Here is a 21,332-nt window from a genome sequence, read left to right as displayed (position 1 = left end):
ATTTACAGACTCCTTTTTAAGTACCAACGTTAACATTTGTGGAGTAAGCACCGTTGAATCTTCGCTAAGCTTTATTTGTACGTGTGTTGTAATTGTTTACATCTTCCAGTGCTTGGCTCTCACCGTGACGTCAGCACACCGACTCTGGAGAGTTTGTTCTGTCCAACAATCATTAACACGTCACGCGGACGTGCCGAGGGGAGGGGGGCGGGACAGAGATTTAGGACACTGATAGGCTCTTGCCACAATGAGACACTCACATGATCATTATCCTATTCACAGTAATATCTAAAGTGCAACTGTGAAGACCATAGAATTGTAATGAAAAATTATCCTACCCACCTACCCATTCAAAGTAATTTAGAAGACATTCATGCGGTCCGTTTGTGTCAGGTTCACCATCAGGCTTTGTAAATAAACAAATTCCTTAAAATTTCTCTGAATTCCCTATATCCAAACTTTACCACATAATATGGAACGAAAGTTTCAAAATAAAGGAAAAGTATTCCCAGGTCGTTGACCTAAAATGGCCGCCTGGCTGATTTGCCACGTCAAACGTTTCTCACCTGTAGTGAAGCAGGTTTAAAAACTCACCTGTGTGACGTAACGGTAAGACAAACTCCTTAAGGTGTAACCAGCGTTGGTCTGATTCTTCAAGACAAACTTTCTCCTGTCTGGGGATTAATATACCAGTAAACGTGGCAGTTGGGTAACACACTCTGTACCCGTTAGACTTTGATCATGGCCATTGCGTAATGTCGGGATGGCTGGTGCAGCTACGCGCCTAGCGGATATTGCTGGCACTGTAGCTACAGGAATAATCGTCTCCGGTCTGTTGACTGAAATACGAGTGAACGTGGCAGGTTTGTAGCGAACTCTGTATCCGTTGGACTTTGATGCCGACCGCTGGAGTCTGATTGCATAGCGGGGTTTGACCCGCTAGTGACGAAAATAGTTCGGGATACAATAAGCTAGCGTTTCCATTAATACTGAATGGGCGTCGCCTTAATATGTGATTTGTAAAATCACTGTAATATCAGCAGTACCAGCTGGTTTGAAGTTGTATCCAGACATATGCTAGCGGCCCAAATATTTCTTTCCAACATCTGCTTGAAGATTAAATGGCGGAAGTATAAGATGTGCTGTCTGTGTGCATGCAGGCCAACAGCATAGATCGAGATGCTATGAATGGATCTCCATGATAGGAGAAAACCATCATAACTATTCATAATGTCACAAAAACGGGCACTCTTCATGAAAACCCTTGTTTATATGGCGAAGTTATGTGTTCGTGGAACTCTAGGGGGTAACGCTCCGAAGGCCCATCAGTACAATACAAACACGTCCGGAAATGGCATCAAACATTTTAGCTCGGGGCCTCGCACAGTTTAAACCATAAACAAGCTCATTCTGTTCCCTCCGTGAGTGAATACATGACAAAGGGACATTTCGCTGTAACTTATGATCATGTTGAGTAATGTTAACAATGTGCAACTGTTGTGAACTAAGCACTTTCAGTCCACAATTACCCCAGTTAAAATATGTACTGTAGGTCTTTGTGAGTCTCCGAGCACTTTGACCTCCCCATGACGTCAGCTTACTGGCTGTTGAGTGTTTGTTCTGTCAATCAATCATTAACACGTCGCGCGGACGTGCCGAGGGGCGGGGCGGGGATCAGGACACTGATAGGTCCTTGCCACAAATAACATACTTACAGGTTTATCATCTTAACTTTTCATAATGAATTATACTATTGAAATTGCAGGCGTAAAACTGCAGTTTGACATGCCCAGTGTAGCCCCGAATACAAATATGTCGCCATTATTAGCTCACCGACTGTGTAATATTTGTGCTGTTCAGCACCGGTGACAAGTCACACAGACGTGGCGAGGGGTGGAGACATTGTTTATGACACCAGTATAATAGGCCCTCAGTGCCACCAATAACATATTTACATGTTTAACTTCTTGTTCACATTAAGAAGAATATTAAAAAGGTAACTGTGCATACCTACCGACCAGTCTACCCCTTAACGGAGAGTGTGGCTAAGAATATATTCATGTTTAAGAATAGCAGATACCTGTTCACCTTCCAATAAATTGAGAACTTCTTAAAATTTCCTATGATTTCCTTTGATACAAGAGATCAGTCGTCCTTTTAAAGCACATGCAGAACGAATTAAGTCTCAAGATAACGTAGAGAATTTATAGCCTTTGAGCTAAAACGACCTCCTTGCTGACATGCGAAGTTACGAAGCGTGAAGTAAAGCAGGAGTGAAATCTCACCTGTGTGAAGAATGGTACGAAGGACGCCTTAAGGTGTAACGTGCAAGCCGCAGGTTTCTGCTGAAATCTGTTTGTGCACTTAACAGTGTATTCAGTCCGTTGACAGAAGACTCCCAATAACCGCACTCTAAGCACGTTGATCTCTTTGGGATGACTCGTAGTACAACTAACTACAGCTATAGTCCGCGCGACGCGCTTCAGTTGCTGCAGTACTTCCGTGTTCTGGGCACGTAGGTAACTCACGCAAAGGCCGACGGGAGTAAAACAAATTTGGCTTCCGTACGCTATGGTAGTGCTGGAAACATGAAGAGGAGTTATCAGTGTTTCCTGCAACACCCACAAATCACGTTTTGGATGAAGCGTTATTAGCTCCTGCATGTCAGTCATGTGCCTTTGGACAGGCCTAACATTGTGAGCTTTATATTAGGACGTTGCTCAAGGTATCAAGCGGTAACTTTAAGTGACTATGGTTATGGTAAGGAATCAAATAACCCCAGGGAGACGTCGGTAAATTATCTTAGTGGAAAGAAGCTAAAGAAAGACACTTATATTTTTATTAAGACGTTGTGTTCTGACTTGGTATGACTGTCATGGCTGACAAGTATCAATGTAAATGTTCATGTTACCTTGAGGCCTGAGGAACAATAATTAAAACTAGAGTTCGGCGACCTCATACCTCCATGAATATTTAAAGCTTTTGTTAATTTCATGCAAATGACTTAACATTAACATGATTTATGCATGGTGTTGTTCATCATTGAATAACGTACAGTACACATGTCACAAGTAAAATTCCCAATTTAGATCATCAATCATTAGGTTATTTGCAATTTTTGCATAAATTATGCAAATAAGTTACTCATTTGCATATTTGATATCTGCATATGTTCCACCGATTATAATTAACAAGTGTTACATTTATCGAAGTCCAGTTATTGCAAACAATGGAATTATACAATGTCCTCATTACTTATGCAAATTAATTCCTCATTTGCATAAATGCATATCATTAGGAACATCTTTGCCTAAGGCACCAGCATGCCTAATATGATACCAATCCGTCAATCCTTTCTGCAGTTATCCTCTTTGGAATGTCTTGACAAAAACGCCCCTGCAGTTCCCAAATTAAATGTTAGTGGGCTGAAACTTACCCCACTTTGTCATGACACTAAAAGCTATCCATCACCTAAATGTCACGACCATATCACGTCTGAGACGAGAGATACATTGAAAAATCTGCTATGATAGAATATTCTCATTAATTATGCAAATGTACTCCTATGTTAGCTTTCGAGATGAGATGCCTAAGGGCGATCCTCAGTGTTTCAATTCGCCACCGAATTCCGAATGTGGAAATAAGAGCAAGATTGGGTATAGAAAACACCATTGTCGATTCCATCAGACTCAGAAGACTAAGGTGGTCTGGTCACGCTGTGAGAAGACCACCAAACACACTAGTCCACAAAGCATAATATCAAGACTTCCAAAAGCCCAGGCCACGGGGGAGACCCCCGAAGCGATGGAGGGACCAAATTGCAAAGGACATCGGACAGAGTATTAAGTTGGCGGAGAGAAGTGCGACGAATCGTGCAGTCTGGAGAAACATCACGGAGGGAGCAAGGGGCCAGTCACTAGCCTAGGCACTTAGGCAGGTAGGCACTCCTATTTTGCATAATTAGTATTTTATCTTGTACAACATTGTCTAAGGTACCTACATATCAAAAATCATGAAAATCCGTTGTTCCCTTCTTGAGTTATCGTCTTCAGAAGGTTTTGACAAAAATGCCCCTGCTGCCCCAAAACTAGACGATAGGGGGCCCAAACTTATGCCATCTCTTCCTGAGCACAAGAGCTATCTAATACTCAAAAATCGTGATCATAGCATGTTCAGAACACCAAAATAGCACACAGCCGTTCTTGAGTTATCTTGTTTACAAAAACACAGACACACAGACACACAGACAAACGCGGGGTAAAATATAACCTCCATGACATTTCATGGAGGTAATGAAGGATCCAACACAACTGTTGAGATATCCTGATGCACGATTATATCCAGTTAACTATAAAATTGAGACATCTCTGTGAGGTGACTCCGAGAATGTTTAATTCTGCTTTGTGCTCCGTAACTACGTAATTCAAAATAAATATAGGCTATTTTGGTAAATTTCTTTTGTAATTACTAGTAAGATGGCTGATGAGAAGAGTATCAAGTATCGAATGAAAGTCAGTAGTCATTGCAAGTTCAGTCCGCGTTGTTAACGTTGTACTTTAGAATCGTATTGTTGAGTTCTACAGTAGGCATGAAGTTTTAGCATTTGCAACTAGAAGTCGTTGTGAGATATTTTATGTGTATTGAACATTTTATTTTGGTAGGATGTTATACAGGGATCGAAAGCATGCTTGGAAATAATCTTAAGTTAGACATCAAAGAACCAACATTATTGCATACAACCAAAGCAAAACTTTTATTGGTGCATAGCTAACCAAGGTATCTCAATTCAGTTCAAGTCAATTCGGACCGTTTGTACCAGAGACGTTGTATCTCTAGATATGATGTGCAATCTTTGATATGATGTAGATGTCTCTATGCAGTATCTAATTGTTCATCCGACAATACATGGTGATGTTACAAGTGAATCATATCACACAAAAACTGCTGATTGGATACTCGTTATCCCTCAAGTCATGACGTCACCACCGTCTGTGATGAGGCTATTACTCACCTTAACTTTAATAGGAATCCATGGCCATGTAATGTAAGATCCTTTGGGTTTGAAAAGCTATTAATTAATGAATTGATGAAGGTTCAAACAGATAAGCAAATATAAGATAATCAATCATTATTCTATACTCCGCCTGCTGCCGACAAAACATGTTACCATGGTTCCCAGAAACTTGTCACCTATAAAAGATTCAACAACTGTTGTGCGAAATGTTTATGAACATTTACATTCAGATGTACTATCAGCATGGCAGTACACATCATACAATATGTATCGAAACAACAAAAGTACAACGACGTCTATAAGGTCTACTACATTAATAGGTGCTATGGAACAAACAAGTATGTACAAATGAATTCTTTTAAACAAGCGGAAGTGGCTATCCGTTTTAAACCTTATTTGGACAGAAAAAGGAGAAATGGTCACCAGGAATTTTATGATTCTTTCCAAGAATTTTGTCCACTTTGTTTGTTTAAAAAATCCATCTCCTAAGTGCTGTATGATAAATACTTGGGATATACAGTCACAGCATGGTCAGAATGATTTGTCACAACCAGCTGCCCTTCCGGTCCCACAGCCAGGCCTTCCGAGTAAAACCCAGTATGGAAGGTACGGACAAACTCGCCGTGACGTGTGAAGATCTGAACCCTCTTGTTCCAAAAGTCCGCCACGAGGATGTGGCCCGAGCTGTCTGTACAGATGCCTTGGGGATCACTCATCTGACCTTCACCACTTCCCTTCCCTCCAAACTGGAACAGGAGCTTCCCGGACTCGTCATACACGTAGACACAGTGAGTTCCCCAGTCCGACACAAGAATGTTTCCTTCCCCGTCCACAGTGACGTACCGTGGGCGTGTCATCCCACCCCTTGGATGCCGGACTGTCCGCACCAGGGAGCCGTCCGGACGGAACACATGAACTTCTCCATTGTCTGGATCACTCATCAGGATGTGGTTAGTGCGCATGTCCACTGTAATGCCGCGGAAATAAATTCTCTTCTCCAGGTCAAACTGCTCCATGGCGGTCCCGTCCGTGCTGTACTGTACAACATGTTCGGCTGTCTCTCCCCACCCCACTACCCACAATGTGCCATTACCGTCCATACAGACATCATGTGGCTGCATGTCCTTATCCTCTGTACCCGGTACAACTGTTGGGAAGTGGCGCACGTAAACCCCCTCCGTGCTGTGGACTTGGACTCGCCTGTTATAAAGATCAGTAACAAATATCTCGTTGCTAGGCGACACCACAACGCCACGTGGGTCACGAAACTTTCCAGGTTTTGATCCATACCCACCAAAAGTGATCACACCCTGATCCAACTCCCGAGTAGAGCGAGATGCCGCTCCTTCTGTCTCCGCTGTGTGTCGCTCTTGCTCGGGTGCTTCTGTATCGAGAATTTCTTGTCTTCCATCGCTATCACTGTCAGCGCCTTGGCTGGCAGCTTCCTTGTCTTCCTCCTTCACAGTCGTGTATTCGCCAAGCTTGTCGCCCATATCTCCAGGTCTCCCTGTAGTACCAACATGACCCGCTAGGTGTGTCTGTGTAGCTGAATCTACCTTCTCGACCTGTACCGACCAGCCCCCAGGCGGCTTCTCTCCCCTGTACTCCGTCACGTGGGATGTCACCTGCTTGGTTGCTTTCTCTGCGTCAGGTTTTCTTCAAGAACCTCGATCGTCTCAAGAGCCTCCTTCAGTCTGTTCTCTGTGATGTTGAGCTTGGAGCGCAAAGTCATGATCGTGTTGGAATCCACCTCTGCCTTCTGACGGAGCGTGTTGGAATCCACCTCTGCCTTCTGACGGAGCGTGTTGGAATCCACTTCTGCGTTCCTGAGGTTCTGGATGGCCTGCCTCATCTGGTGTTCTCTGAGCCGGTCCTTCTGCACCAGAGCCCGGACCAGGCTGTAGGAGAAGCCCTGGTACTCCAGACTCGCGGCTGCCTGCAGATGGAGCGGCAGGGCGTCCGAGAACAGGTTTAGGGCAGCCAGGCGGGTCCAGCTCTGGGGCACCCTCTGGCGTCTGGTCCGGGTACTGCATCCCACCTCGATGTCATCAACAGGCAGTTGTCTCTTGATATCTGAGACACAATAATGAAAGATATTTGACATCATGAAACATAGGTTTAAATATTGCATCATGTACACCACCTGCTTGTTCCAGTACAGTAGAAATAATGATATATATTTACATGTCTAACATGCAGCTATGAGCAGTTCAGTCATAGATGCTCGGAAAATACTGGAACAAAATCGACTGCTAATTTTTCACATGGAAAAATTCCGTTTCTCTTTTTCGTTCTAATGATATTTGATGGCGAGTCTGCAAGAGAAAATTTAAACTTGCATTAAAATTCATTTTCTTTGATTGACCTGCAAAAGTCTTGAATTGCCAAATAAAGTACCAAAAGACCGGGAAAAAACGATCGATTTGGGCAGGTGGTCGCTGAGAAGAGTATCGACTTAAAACGTGCCCGATGCAAACTGTAAATTGTAAATTTAACCCCAAGCTTTTATCGAGCTTTTATGCGATACAGTGTTTTAAAGCTCAATATTTGTACAGTAACGTTTTAGACAGTAAGGGAACTTTGATGCTGTCAGTTACTATACAAGCATTCATGCGTCGCTGTGTTCTTGATCGCCATATCTGAAATAACTACGGTGCACCTTTCGAATTCGATGCCCGGTACGTCCCGAGAGCGTACTTACCCACGAGGGTGAATGTACAGTACAGTTGGACAAAAGCATTACACAGATCTTTCTTTAAAAAGTATGAGGCTATATACGTTTCAGCAGTCGTTCACTTCATAATGATATAGACTCAAAAAAAAAAATCTGTAACAACTAGAGTCGGATTTTCTTACAACGAAATTTCCTCCCATATTACAGTAGACTTCCGGCCGATTGACCCACCCATTGACCGCCGCCATCCTTATTCTAAACATAACATTGTAATGGCAGTCAAAATCCGACGCAAACTGGCCTATTTCGGCACAAAATCGCGCTACTAATCATAAAAAATCGATGAAAACCTCAATTTTGAAAAATGATGCGGTCTACCATGCAACTACGAGCAGTTCAGTCATAGATGCTCGGAAAATACTGGAACAAAATCGACTGCTAATTTTTCACAAGGAAACATTCGTTCTTATGATATTTGATGGCGAGAATGCAAGAGAAAATTGAAACTTACATTAAAATTCATTTTCTTTGATTGACCTGCAAAAGTCTTGAACTGCCAAAGAAATTACCAAAAGAAGTCGACTCACCGTACAGCGGCGCCTCCTGTTGGACTTTGATGGGAACTTCAGCGTCGATCTGCAGTGATTTGATGCCCATGTAGACAAGTCTCGGGTCGGAGTGATCCGCCATGTGCCTCAGCACCGCCGTGTTCTCCCGCGGTATGGAGAAGTGCACCAGGATGCTCTTGTGCTTCTTGTAACCTCTGAACTTGACCTGTGACCTCCTGGTGTTACAGGCGGATGCTATGTTCTGTCTATGACGATCTACCGTCTCCTGGGTCATGCTGCTGTGGCCGTGCACCACTGTGTAGATGTTGGACGTGGCAGGTCCTGCGGAATATCAAGATATTTAAAAAAAAGTTAAGTTCCAAGTAATGTAGACTAGGGATAGATGACTTGTGAAAAGAAGCATCATCATTATGTTTTCATAGTCCCTTTTTGGTCTTAAATACTTATTCGAATAACATGGAAAATTACATAGTACCGGAAATTCTTTAAGGCTAGAATTGCCAGCAATAGCTTGTATTACTAAGTTGCAGTAAGCAATGATACTTCATTTTTGCTTACCTTCTGCCGTCGCTTCTTCGTGACTTGGTCCCGGTTGGGGCTCTGGATTATCCTGCTGGAGCTCGGGGATTTCCGTTTGGAGTTCGGGATTTTCCGGAATCATTCGGTCAGGTTGTTGCGCTGGCCGCAGAACGTCTCGAGCCAAATCACGTCGTCCGATCATTTCCAAAACCTCCTCAATAAAGTCCAGGTTCTCTTGGTTGATCTTTCCTATTTCCTTTAGCTTTAGAAAAATGTCAACCGCTCGTTTTAGACCTTTTATCATGCCTTTCGGAATCACGTGCGCGCAGTAGATTTTCACATCATCCGTTTCCTTTTTGGTGAGGGAATCAGATATGTGAATGAGAGGTCGCACGAACTCAAAATGTCGTCTGTCTTCATCTGTAAACCCTTCAATTTCCCGCGGTGGGCCTGCCATTCTGAAAAATAACACAATATTAAATTAGAAATATCTATATGGTGATACAGCATAGTTATTACAGGTTTGCGACAGCAAAATTATTTCATATCAGTCGGCATCGATGTCCTTCGACATCTAGTGAACATGCCCCTTCCCCGTTCACCATCTTGTTTCCGGTCAATCGATAATGCCAAGGGTGTACTGCCATCATGAATCACTAGCGCTCCAGTACCAGTGCCAAAAGGTCACTCTTACTCTTTAAATTTAACACATTTATTGTAGATTATTTTACAAATAATCCTTCTCCGTAACAACATCTACAAATCATGTCACCTTCTTGCTACAGGATCACAAATACCACAAACTAGCCTGAGTCGTGTACTGACTGACTTGCAATTGACTGAACCACAGACTTTGTCCCCATTTCCACCACCCAAACATCGATCAGAGTTCTGCCCAAAGGTCAGCACAGCGACTCCGGAGAGTTTGTCCTGTCCAACAATCATTAACACGTCACGCGGACGTGCCGAGGGGCGGGACAGAGATCAGGACACTGATAAGCCATCGCCACAAACGTACATGTTCATAGAAGATAGATTATTTAAACTGCAGATGTAAAACTACTGTTTGACACACAAACCCATCTATGCCTGCACATATAGAGGTCATATATATGGTTATGTTATTTTAATCTCACCGACGCTGGGGTTTAACTTTCTTCAATCATTAACCATTTACAAGTAATTTTTAAGTATCAACATTAACATCTGTGGAATAAGCATCAATGAGTCCACGCTAAGCCTAATTTGTACTCGTGATTTAATTAACATCTTCCAGTGCTTGGTCCTTCCCGTGACGCCAGAGTCTGGAGAGTTTGTTCTGTCCATCAATCATTAACACGTCACGCGGACGTGCCGAGGGGCGGGGCGGAGATCAGGACACTGATAAGTCCTTGCCACACGGTCATTATCCTATTTACAGTAATTTAAGACGTCTAAAATAAAACTGTGGACACCATAAAATTGTCATGAAAAAATCATCCTACCCACCTGCCCATTCAAAGTAACTTAGAAGACATTTATGCGGTCCCTTTGTGTCAGGTTCACCATCAGGTTTTGTAAATAAACGAATTCCTTACAATTTCTCTGAAGTCCCTTTATCCAAACTTTACTACATAAAATGGAACGAAAGTCTCAAAATAAAGTAAAAGTATTCTCAGGTCGTTGACCTAAAATGGCCGCCTGGCAGAAGTGCCACGTCAAACGTTTCATAACATTTCAGGACATTGATAAGTGCTCGCCACAAATAGCATTTAATTTGTTAAATGTTCATCGCACATAGATTATCTAAACTTTATGTGTAAAATTACTGGTCCCACTGGTAGTTTTAGACGCCCACCAATCTATCTCTTCAAACATATAAAGACATATATGTGGCTATTATAATCTCACCGACGCCTGTATAAATTTGTTTAAAAATAATTGATCATTAAAAGTAATTTTCAAGTACCAATTTAACACCGCTGAATCCACTCTCAGCCTGATTTAGACTCGTGATTTAATTGTTTACATCTCCCGGTGCTTGGTCCTCACCGTGACGTCATCTCAGACCACTCCGGAGAGTTTGTTCTGTCCAACAATCATTAACACGTCACGCGGTTGTGCCGAGGGGCGGGGCGGAGATAAAGACACTGATAGGTCCTTGCCACAATGAGACACTTACATGATTTCTATCCTATTCACAGTAACAAACATATCTGAAGTGCGACTGTGAATATCATAAAATTTAATCTAAACCTATTCTACCCGCCTTACCATTTAAAGTAACTTACAGGGCATTTATGTGGTCACTTTCTGTCATGTTCAGCATCAGGCTATATATACATGAACAAATTGGCCGCCTAGCTGAAGTGCCACGTCAAACGTTTCTCACCTGTAGTGAAGCAGGTTCAAAAACTTACCTGTGTGACGTGACAGTAAGACAAACTCCTTAAGGTGTAACCAGCGTTGGTCTGATTCTTCAAGACAAACTCCCGCCCTCAGATGTCTCCTGTCCGGGCACTTATAAATAAATAGCAGTAAACGTGGCAGTTGGAAACCAACTCTGTACCCGTTAGACTTTGATCATGGCCGCTGGGTAATGGCGGAATGGCAGCTGCAGCTACGCGCCTAGCGGATACTGCTGGTACTACATGTATAACCGTCTCCGGCCTGTTGACTGAAATACGAGTAAACGAGGCAGGCTTGTAGCGAACTCTGTATCCGTTGGATTTTGGTCCCGACCGCTGGTATCTGATTGCATAGCGAGGTTTGACCCGCTAGTGACGAAAATAGTTCGGGATACAATAAGCTAGCGTTTCCATTAATACTGAATGGGCGTCGCCGTACATATGTGATTTGTAAAACAGGTGAATTATGATTATGTTCTATTGAAAAGCTAATCCCTGTAGTACAAGAAGTATCCGCTGGTGTGAAGTTGCATCTCGACATATACTAGCGGCCCAAATATTTATTTCCCACATCTTCTTGAAGATTAAATGGTAGCACTTTGTTTATAACAAGATCCAACATTCAATCTGTTCGTTAAACTTTGTCGTCACAAGGATGTTCTAACGTTACAATGTTACGACATGGCCGCTTTGTTACAATACGAATTAGACAAGGCAGTTGATATATACCTTCTTTTAAGAGCCTCTTTGGTCCTTATCTGAAGCCTAATCCGCGATGGTATTGCAGAATCTCGTTGTTTATTTCTATAGAACATTCAGTTCCTTCAGTTAATAGCTTTCAGTTTCATCATTTACCGCTAGAAGTCCTTGTGAGATATTCTATGTCTATCAATGCTTTTCATTGGGCCGCGTCTTTTTGTCGGGAGTTACACAGGAACCGAAATCATAGTTGGTTCTCAGTATCGTAAGTAAGACCACAAAGAACTATGATCATTTTATGCAAAGAAAGCATAGCTTTATTCGCGTAAAACTGAATACAGCATCGTAAAGTATCCATTTCAATTCAATTCCCAAGAAATTCAATCGCTGATACCAAAGACGTGTTAATGTGCGATCTTTAGACATTGTGCAGAGACCGTTTTGTGGTATCTAATTGTTTACCCGATGATAAATGGTGATGTTACAGGTAAAAAAAATATCACACGTCGCGTAACATTGTCGGTACGCTGCTGGTTGAATACACATTATCATTTGCCAAACTGAAGGGTACCCTCGAGTTTGTGACGAGTCTGTCATTCTCCTCAACTTCATTCCGTCTTCGCAAAATTAGAATATATACAAGATGACTTTTTTTTAATATCACAGTGTTGCCAATTGGTTCATACCAATGTACGATGTTTAAAAGGGAATCCATGGCCATGAGTTTGAGTCTGCAAAGCTATTTACAAAGGAATAATCAATTAATAAAGCTTTCATCTGTCAAATCAAACATACTCCAAAAGTTACCATGGTTTTGAGACACGTTTGCTATTAAAAAGATTCGACTTTCGCATAAAGTGTACTTTGAGCATAGATTTGTGTACTCGAGTGAAGCATTGTGAAGATTGATAACAAAACGAGCTTCCGTGAATCACCGAATCCTCAAGTCTTCTTCAGGATGACTGACGACACAGATGGCAACAGATAGAAGTAGGGCACGATTGCGGACAACACGTGAATTTCGATACGTCTGGTCTGAGGAATGGGTCAAAGACCGTGGGAAGTCGGTAGCGTCAATCAAGTAAATCAGAGAACTGGTTGACTAATTGGTAAGTTAATTATGTTTGCGTTGGAACAAAATGAACTTATCAAAGATGTTTTTAGTCAGTAGTTAGGAAATACAGTTATAGTGTTTTTCCACTGACTGGTAACAACCAGCTGCCCTTCCGGTCCCACAGCCAGGCCTTCCGGTGTGGACTCAGTACGGATGGTACGGACAAACTCGCCGTGACGTGTGAAGATCTGAATTCTCTCGTTCCAAGAGTCCGCCATGATGATGTTCCCCGAGCTGTCTGTACAGATACCGTGAGGACTAGCCAGCTGACCTTCACCACTTCCATAACCTCCGAACTGGAACAGGAACTTCCCGGACTCGTCATACACGTAGACACAGTAAGTGTCCCAGTCCGACACAAGAAAGTTCCCTTCCCCGTCCACAGTGACGTACCCGGGGCGTGTCATCTCCCCAGCCCGTGGATGGCGGACTGTCCGCACCAGGGAGCCGTCCGGACGGAACACATGAACTTCACCTTGGTCTGCATCAGTCACCAGGATGTGGTTACTGCGAATGTCCATCGCAATACCGTGGAAATAAATGCCTATCTCCAAGTCAAACCCCGCCATGGCGGTCCCGTCCGTGCTGTACTGTACAACATGCTCAGCTGTCTCTCCGAGCCCCACTACCCACAGCGTGCCGTTACCGTCCAAACAGACATCATGTGGCGCCATGTCCTTATCCCCTGTACCCGGTACAACTGTTGGGAAGTGGCGCAGGTAAACCCCCTCTGTGCTGTAGACTTGGACTCGCCTGTTGTCTTTATCTGCCACATAGATCTCGTTGCTAGGCGACACCACAACGCCGCGTGGGTAAGAAAACTTTCCAGGTTCTGATCCCCTCCCACCAAAAGTGATCTCACCCTGTTCCAAGTCCCCAGAAGAGCCAGATGCCGCTCCTTCTGTCCCCGCTGTGTTTCGCTCTTGCGTGGGCGCTTCTTTACCGAGAACTTCCTCTCTTCCATCGCTCCCACTGTCAGAGTCTTGTCCTCGAGTTTTCCTGTCTTCTTCCTTAACAGTCGTGTTTTCTCTCGGATTGCTACCCACATTTCTATGTATCCCTGTAGTACCAACAGGACCCGCTAGATTTGTCATTGAAGATCCATCTGCTGACATCACAACCTGTTTCCGCCAGCGTCCAGGCGGCTTCTCTCCCCTGTACTCCTGTGACCAGCCTCGAGGCGGCTTCTCTCCCCTGTACTTCTGTGACCAGCCTCCAGGCGGCTTCTCTCCCCTGTACTTCTGTGGTCCGCCTCCAGGCGTTTTCTCTCCCCTGGACTTTTGTGGTGGGGATCCAGGCGACTTCTCTCTCGTGATCTTGCGGGATGGTGCCTGCTTCGCGACCTTCTTTGCATATTCTTGAGCCTTCTGCAGCCTTTCTTCAAGAGCTGTGATTTTCTTGTGGGCCTCCTTCAGCATGTTCTCTGTGATAATGAGCTTGAAGCGCAAAGTAATGATCGTGTTGGAATCCACCTCTGCCTTCTGACGGAGCGTGTTGGAATCCACCTCTGCCTTCTGACGGAGCGTGTTGGAATCCACCTCTGCGTTCCTGAGGTTCTGGATGGCCTGCCTCATCTGGTGTTCTCTGAGCCGGTCCTTCTTCACCAGAGCCTGGACCAGGCTGTAGGAGAAGCCCTGGTACTCCAGACTCGCGGCTGCCTGCAGATGGAGCGGCAGGGCGTCCGAGAACAGGTTCAGGGCAGACAGGCGGGTCCAGCTGTGGGGCGCCCTCTGGTTTTTGTTTCTGGTACTGCAGCCCACCTCGATGTCATCAACAGGCAGTTGTCTCTTGATATCTGGAACATACAAGTGAAAGATATATGACACCATGAAATTGATGGATTAATATGGCATTACTTAAAAGACCTCCTTATCCACCGAAAGCTTAAGTAAATATTTGTATGTATATGTCTAACATTCAGCTGCTAGATATTTCAGTTAGGCTGTAATTGGCCCAAAGTACTGGAATGTAATCGGCACATTTTTTACAAAGTTTTTTATAAAGATTTGAAAGTGTGCGAGGGAAATTGTAGTGCATATGAAAGTAAATAGCAATTAAATGCACTGACATTAATATCCAATTTCTTTGATGAACCTGTATTTTCTGAAATTTATACTTGAGTGACTGTGAAAAAAAATCAACTCACCGTACAACGGCGCCCCCTGTTGGACTTTGATGGGAACTTCAGCATCGATCTGCAGGGACTTGACGCCCATGTAGACAAGTCTCGGGTCGGAGTGATCCGCCATGTGCCTCAGCACCGCCGTGTTCTCCCGCGGTATGGAGAAGTGCACCAGGATGCTCTTGTGCTTCTTGTAACCTCTATACATGACATGTGACCTTCTGGTGCCACATAACGTTGCCAGGCGGTTTTTAAGATGATCTAGAGTTTCCTGGATCATGCGCACCTGACCGTGCACGTCCAGGTAGATGTTAGACGTGGCGTTTCCTGCAATCAATAATCAATAATGCGTTTTGTCTTTCCGAATGGGTTTAAATGGTTTCTAGTTGGACAGCAAATTTCTTATCCCGTTAATTGTGCTACAAAACCGTTACTTAATAATTGATCGTGATAGAAACTTTTACTATTTCTTGCAAATCGATGATACAGACCTGCAATGCTCTCTGCTGTCCGAGTTTCACCGATGTTCTCCAAGGCTTGCTTCAGGAGCTGCAGAGTAGCTCTACTTCCCTCCCTGTTTCTCCACCTGGTCAGCATTTCCCTGCACCTGTGATCAAGGTCACGCTCCAATTCTCGGATTACTTTGATTTCGTTATCGTGAAATCCCAGCCTCCGGGCCAGGTCATCCCACTTGTTGCTGACTTGCTCGATAACATCGTCGAAGTATCCTAGCACATCACCTGGAACTACTTCCCACCATGCTGGAACAAGCAGGAATACAAAATGGCCGAAGCCCTTCGTAAGGTGAGATGATTCGGTTTATCACATGACACACTGAAAGCTAAAACATTGTAGCTAAAGTGCAGCTTATTGTACAATACGCTATAGAATCGCTATGTTATAATTGTAACACAAAACAAATGGTTCAGTTATACATTGTTACACTATTTGACTACATACTATAAATACTATGAAAATAAATCTATCTTACTTGGATGTGAAGCCAACTACGGCAAATACTCTTATAGATGCACGGTAAATTGAATTTTATCTTGAACTTGATATGCAATAAGTTAACATTATCTAGCCTGGGCTTCTGTTTTAATTCTGGGGCCTAAATCTTAGATCTGCAACCTTACATTTTCTAACTACAATTTATTCCAAAAATACCAACCAAACACCATGGAAACAGACTAAAAAGTCCACTTGTAAAAGAAAATACAAAGAAGTAATTATAGTCGAGTGACAATAACCTGATTAAAACCTAAAGATATGGTTCTCCCATTTGGATTATTTCAGATTACGTCATCACATAAGCATTAATTACGAATATCTAATATCAAATCAAATAAGCAAGAAAACTTAGAAACCTCATGTAACCCGAAATTATTGAATTTTGTAAAATATTACTGTCGGAAACCCGTTTCCACGGCAACACGTAAATTGAAAACTTTATTACCATATAATTGTTGCCAACAAATATTGAAAATGAGCCTCCTAGTCTCAAAATTGACGCTGGCAGTTTAAGCCCTCACATGTCTCAATTGGGTTGAAAATTACATGGCAAGTTGTACGGACAGTTTTTTGTTAGGTTTAAAAAATTCCTTCGTGTTACTCACCATCTGCTGTCGTACCTTCCAGACTTGTTCCCGACCGGAGCTCGGGGTTTTCCGACTGGAGCTCGGGGTTTTCCGGCTGGAGCTCGTGGTTTTCCGACTGGAGCTCAGGGTTTTCCGGCTGGAGCTCGGGGTTTTCCGACTGGAGCTCAGGGTTTTCCGGCTGGAGCTCGGGGTTTTCCGACTGAAGTTCGGGGCTTTTCGGCTGAACCTCTAGGTTTTCCGGCGGGTGCTCGGGGTACTCAGGCTGGAGATCGGGCTTTTCCGGCTGGAGTTCGGGATTTTCCGGAATCTCTCGGTCCGGGGGCTGGAACGGCCACAGAACGTCCCGAATCAGGTCCTGTCGTCCGATTCTTTCCAGGATCTCTTCAATAAACTCCAAGTTCTCCTGGTCGATTTTTTCCAGTTCCATCAGCTTGTGGAAAACGTCCAGCGCCCGCTTGAGTTGTGTCACCTGTCTTTTAGGGATCAGATGCAGACAGCACAACTTCATGATTGTCGTTTCCTCTTCTGTCAGTTTGTCAGAAATACGTAGCAAGGTTTGAACAAAATCAAACTGGCGTCTGTCGGCAGCTGTGACTCTTTCTCGGACCGGACCTGCCATCCTGCAAAACAGACGAAATAACTGAACTGAACCCATCTGTGACTCTGCTTTCTCGGACGGGACCTGACATCCTGAAAAAAGAAGATAAAATGTTTGATAACTAGAGTTCGGCGACTTCATACCTCCATGAAATATTGAGTGTTTTGTCGATTTTATGTTTGTTGATGATGACTTGTATGTAATAATATTTGTGTTATTTCTACTAGTTCTGTGGATAGTTATCACATGGGCACTATGGTAACATGAAACAGGTGTGGAGAATCTTTATGATGTTTATATTACATTGTATCACGTTATGATAGTACTGGCAACTTGCAAGGTAGAGAGTATGTTCAGAATTCATAACAAATAACTGCAACGCATCATGATACAAACACATCTTCAACACAAGCAATAAGACACAAAATGTCCATCAACCAATACCCACATATAGGTTACGGGGACAAGTTTATGCCAGATATATAATAATCCAAGTACATACCAACACAACATCAGCGTAACGCCACGTGGGGCACGAAACATCTAACAGCACAAAAACCCGGTCCCCAAAGGAACAAGTAGATGAATACAAACTTAATTATCATATTCAAATTGTCCAGGATCGGCAAACAGTTGCTCTAAGGAGTCAACTGTTACAGATACCCTAACCAGTTGCTTTATGACGTCAACTGTTCAGATAAGGTAAGTTCAAACACATCCACATATACTAACAAAACTTCATCGTGACGCAAGGTGGGCCACATAACATCTAACAGCAGAAAAGAAATATAATACATCATATCACTTTCAAAACTGTCCTGGTTCCCCCAAACAGATGTTCTACGATGTCAACTGTACATCGCAGATATAGGGGTGATTTCTGATATTATTACATCGATTATAACGACAGATACGGGGCCAAAAATCTAATCACTTCCAGCTATCACCACACCCCACCAACACATCAAGTATGAAACCAATCCACCCAGCCGTTCTTGAGTCGAGGCTATCGTTTCCCCCAAACAGTTGTGGTCAACTGATCAAAAAAAAAAAAAAAACATATGTTCATGGCTATCACTGGCGAAACAAATCACCTCACCGCCTGCTTGGAGATAAGGTGATTAAAAAAGAGGGAAACCACGATGCCTGTTCCAATATATCGCAGATATAGGGGTGATTTCTGATATTATTACATCTATTATATCGACAGATACAAAGCCCAAGATCTCATCAATTTGAGCTTTTGTCACACCCCACCAACACAAGAAGTATGAAACCAATCCATCCAGCCGTTCTTGTTTTAGACTAATGGCCTAAATGACCGGTTACCAGAAGTGCCGTACGACGCGTACGACCAGCAAAGCTGATATATGAGAATGAGACACTGGAGAGTTCCTTCGGCTGAGCAGACCTTGCCTATATAGTGCACCCAGCCTTTTTTTTTTTACAATGGGAATTCCACAAGCCACATCCCAGATGACTAACTGTGACCAAAGAGGACTAGTATAAAGAGAGCTTTGCTGTGTCATCAGTGAAACCGTTTCTTGAATCGTCAAAATATTTCATAATTCTGTACAACCATGTACATTAAATACTGTCCTTGGTAAAACTGACTCGTGGTTGAATTTGTGTGGTTGGAACTGCTGGAATATTGATACAGATAGTTGCTTTAAAAGAGAACCAAGACAAACTAGTGCATTTTTAAACACTAGTAAATGGTTTCTGTTGGTACAAAAGCACCAATACGATGTCATATGAAAGCTTGAAAAAAATTGTCAAATTGTCCCAGTTGCTGTACTGTCAAAATGCAACGTGACAAGTCTATACACTTGTTGGTCAATCAGCCATCTGGGAGGTGTATTGGGAAATGTGTATTGCAAAGGCTGCTAAGAAGTACGGATCAGCTCAGTGTATTCGCCACTTTCACACTTCCCAGGATGCTTTGCTTCAGGGCTTCCCCGATGATCTCACGAGTCACACAGTTACGTCTGTAGCCTTTGTTCTCGAGCTTGGTTTCACACTAAACTGCAATCTTTGTGAATCAGATGTGCTCTGTGTTCTAATCGGTGAGAAATGAGTTTCTGTGTCCGCGGACTCCGTTTCCCTGGGTTTCAGGCAGCCATATTGGAACCCTGAAGCAAAGGATTCTGGAAGTGTAAAATAGGTAGATGTGGTGAGGGTGATGATGGTGATCATAAGAAGAAGAATGTTATCACGCCTATACATGGAGATTAGTTTTCTTTTATTCAGTTCGATAATGGTAAGAAAAATTTTTTTTTTTTTTTTTAGCGAATGCCCACAAACGCCCACTCTAGAGAAGTCCGCGCTGCACGAATCTCATTTTTTTGCTTGGAATATGTCCACGTTGTGCTCCCATGTATTAATCCTGAGTTTCAAGTCAATCCATTGACCCGAAGTGACATAAATCAAAGTTTTCGATTCTCGATGGTCTTTTTAGCGAACGCCCAGCAAAATGTCTTTTTAGCGAATGCCCACTATATCCACAAAAATATCGGCCGTCGCGCAACGACACCTAAACCTACCGCCACAAACATGTTCAAGATGGTGTCCCATTGATGTGTACGGAGATTCCGTGCTTTACAAGCATTTTAAGTCCCTGTTTTTGGTCAAAATGTACGGCGACGATACTACCATACTTTAACTATAGCAATTCAAAATGGCGGGCACTAGTCATGTGACCTCCTTGCGGGACTGTTCTATAAGTATCGCAGGAGGGACTGTTGTAGCATAGCTTCTCATACAACCATTTTAGAGTGAATTCTGAACAAGATTTTCATTTCATAGTGCTATCATCTGACTGATATTTACAATGTGGTCATTTTTTCTGTGCTATTATTACCCAGGTTTGAGGAACTTAGTGCAAATTTGGATATTGATTCACCTCAGTGCCCAATTAATGTACAAAAGGCTCAGACACATTAGTGTTATAAACCTGAATAGGGGCAGGTAACCAATACTGGAAAAACATAGCTATTTATTATTAACAATACTATTTACATTATAATAATAACTCTTCACCAAACTGGACTTTTCTTATCTTTATTTATCACAGAAACATTGTTACAATGAGGATTTGATTAGATGAGTATCTGTTACAGTGTGTACAAACTTATTTCAAACACAAAAATGTATTTCGTTTCACTTCCTAAATATTTTTAAAGTATTGGAAGAAGTTGACACATAAACAATATTAATTGCATTATTTATGTGCAGTAAAATGTGACCACATGCTATCAATAGCCTAATAAAATGTTGGAACATGGCACAAGCGGGCTCCTCTTCTGAGTACAGAAAGGAAATGTTTTATAACATTTAGTTATGACGTAGAAAATTTCAATTGTAAAATGTACCTTTATTAACATTTACAAACAAATTGTTTTTTTCTCTTCTTAATAAATGACAACAATACAGGTAAGTAAGGTGTGTTTCCTTTTATAACAGGCCAGGTAAGACGTCGTACAGGTAAGTAAGGTGTGTTTCCTTTTATAGCAGACCAGGTAAGACACCATACAGGTGAGTAAGGTATGTTTCCTTGACTACAGACTAGGTAAGACACCTTACAGGTGAGCAACGTGTATTTCCTTTCATTACAGACCAGGTAAGACACCGTACAGGTGAGTAACGTGTAGTTCCTTTGATTACAGACCAGGTAAGACACCGTACAGGTGAGTAAGGTGTGTTTCCTTTACTACAGACCAGGTAAGACACCGTACAGGTGAGTAACGTGTATTTCCTTTGATTACAGACCAGGTAAGACACCGCACAGGTGAGTAAGGTGTGTTTCCTTTGTCTATAGACCAGATAGGGTATTACACAGGTGAGTAAGGCGTCTTTCCTTTGCCTATGTACCCTAGAGGCCATTCTACAGGTGAGTAAGGCGTCTTTCCTTTGCCTATAGACCCGATAAGGTATTATGCCGGTGAGTAAAGTGTACTTCCCTTTGCCTGTAGACCAGATAGGCTATTATACAGGTAAGTTAGGAGCCTTTCCTTCGCCTATAGACCCGACGGAGCA

At 42.9% G+C, this 21,332-nt stretch overlaps 1 protein-coding gene across 1 annotated transcript; it reads right to left on the bottom strand.

Moving 5' to 3' along the window:
• Window positions 1-14,472: 14,472 nt before the first annotated feature.
• Window positions 14,473-17,376, bottom strand: LOC118404806 (the record flags this gene model as incomplete). The annotated part of the gene is made up of 5 exons (XM_035804159.1): window positions 16,961-17,376; window positions 16,718-16,750; window positions 15,590-15,838; window positions 15,123-15,425; window positions 14,473-14,771 (listed from the first exon to the last, which is right to left on the bottom strand). Coding segments are annotated over exons 1-5 (1,278 nt in total), but the record flags the coding sequence as incomplete, so codon positions are not given.
• Window positions 17,377-21,332: the final 3,956 nt, after the last annotated feature.

The sequence above is a fragment of the Branchiostoma floridae genome, chromosome 17 (genome assembly GCF_000003815.2).
Source record: "Branchiostoma floridae strain S238N-H82 chromosome 17, Bfl_VNyyK, whole genome shotgun sequence".
Lineage (NCBI taxonomy): Eukaryota > Metazoa > Chordata > Leptocardii > Amphioxiformes > Branchiostomatidae > Branchiostoma > Branchiostoma floridae.
This window is presented reverse-complemented; position numbering and strand designations above follow the sequence as displayed.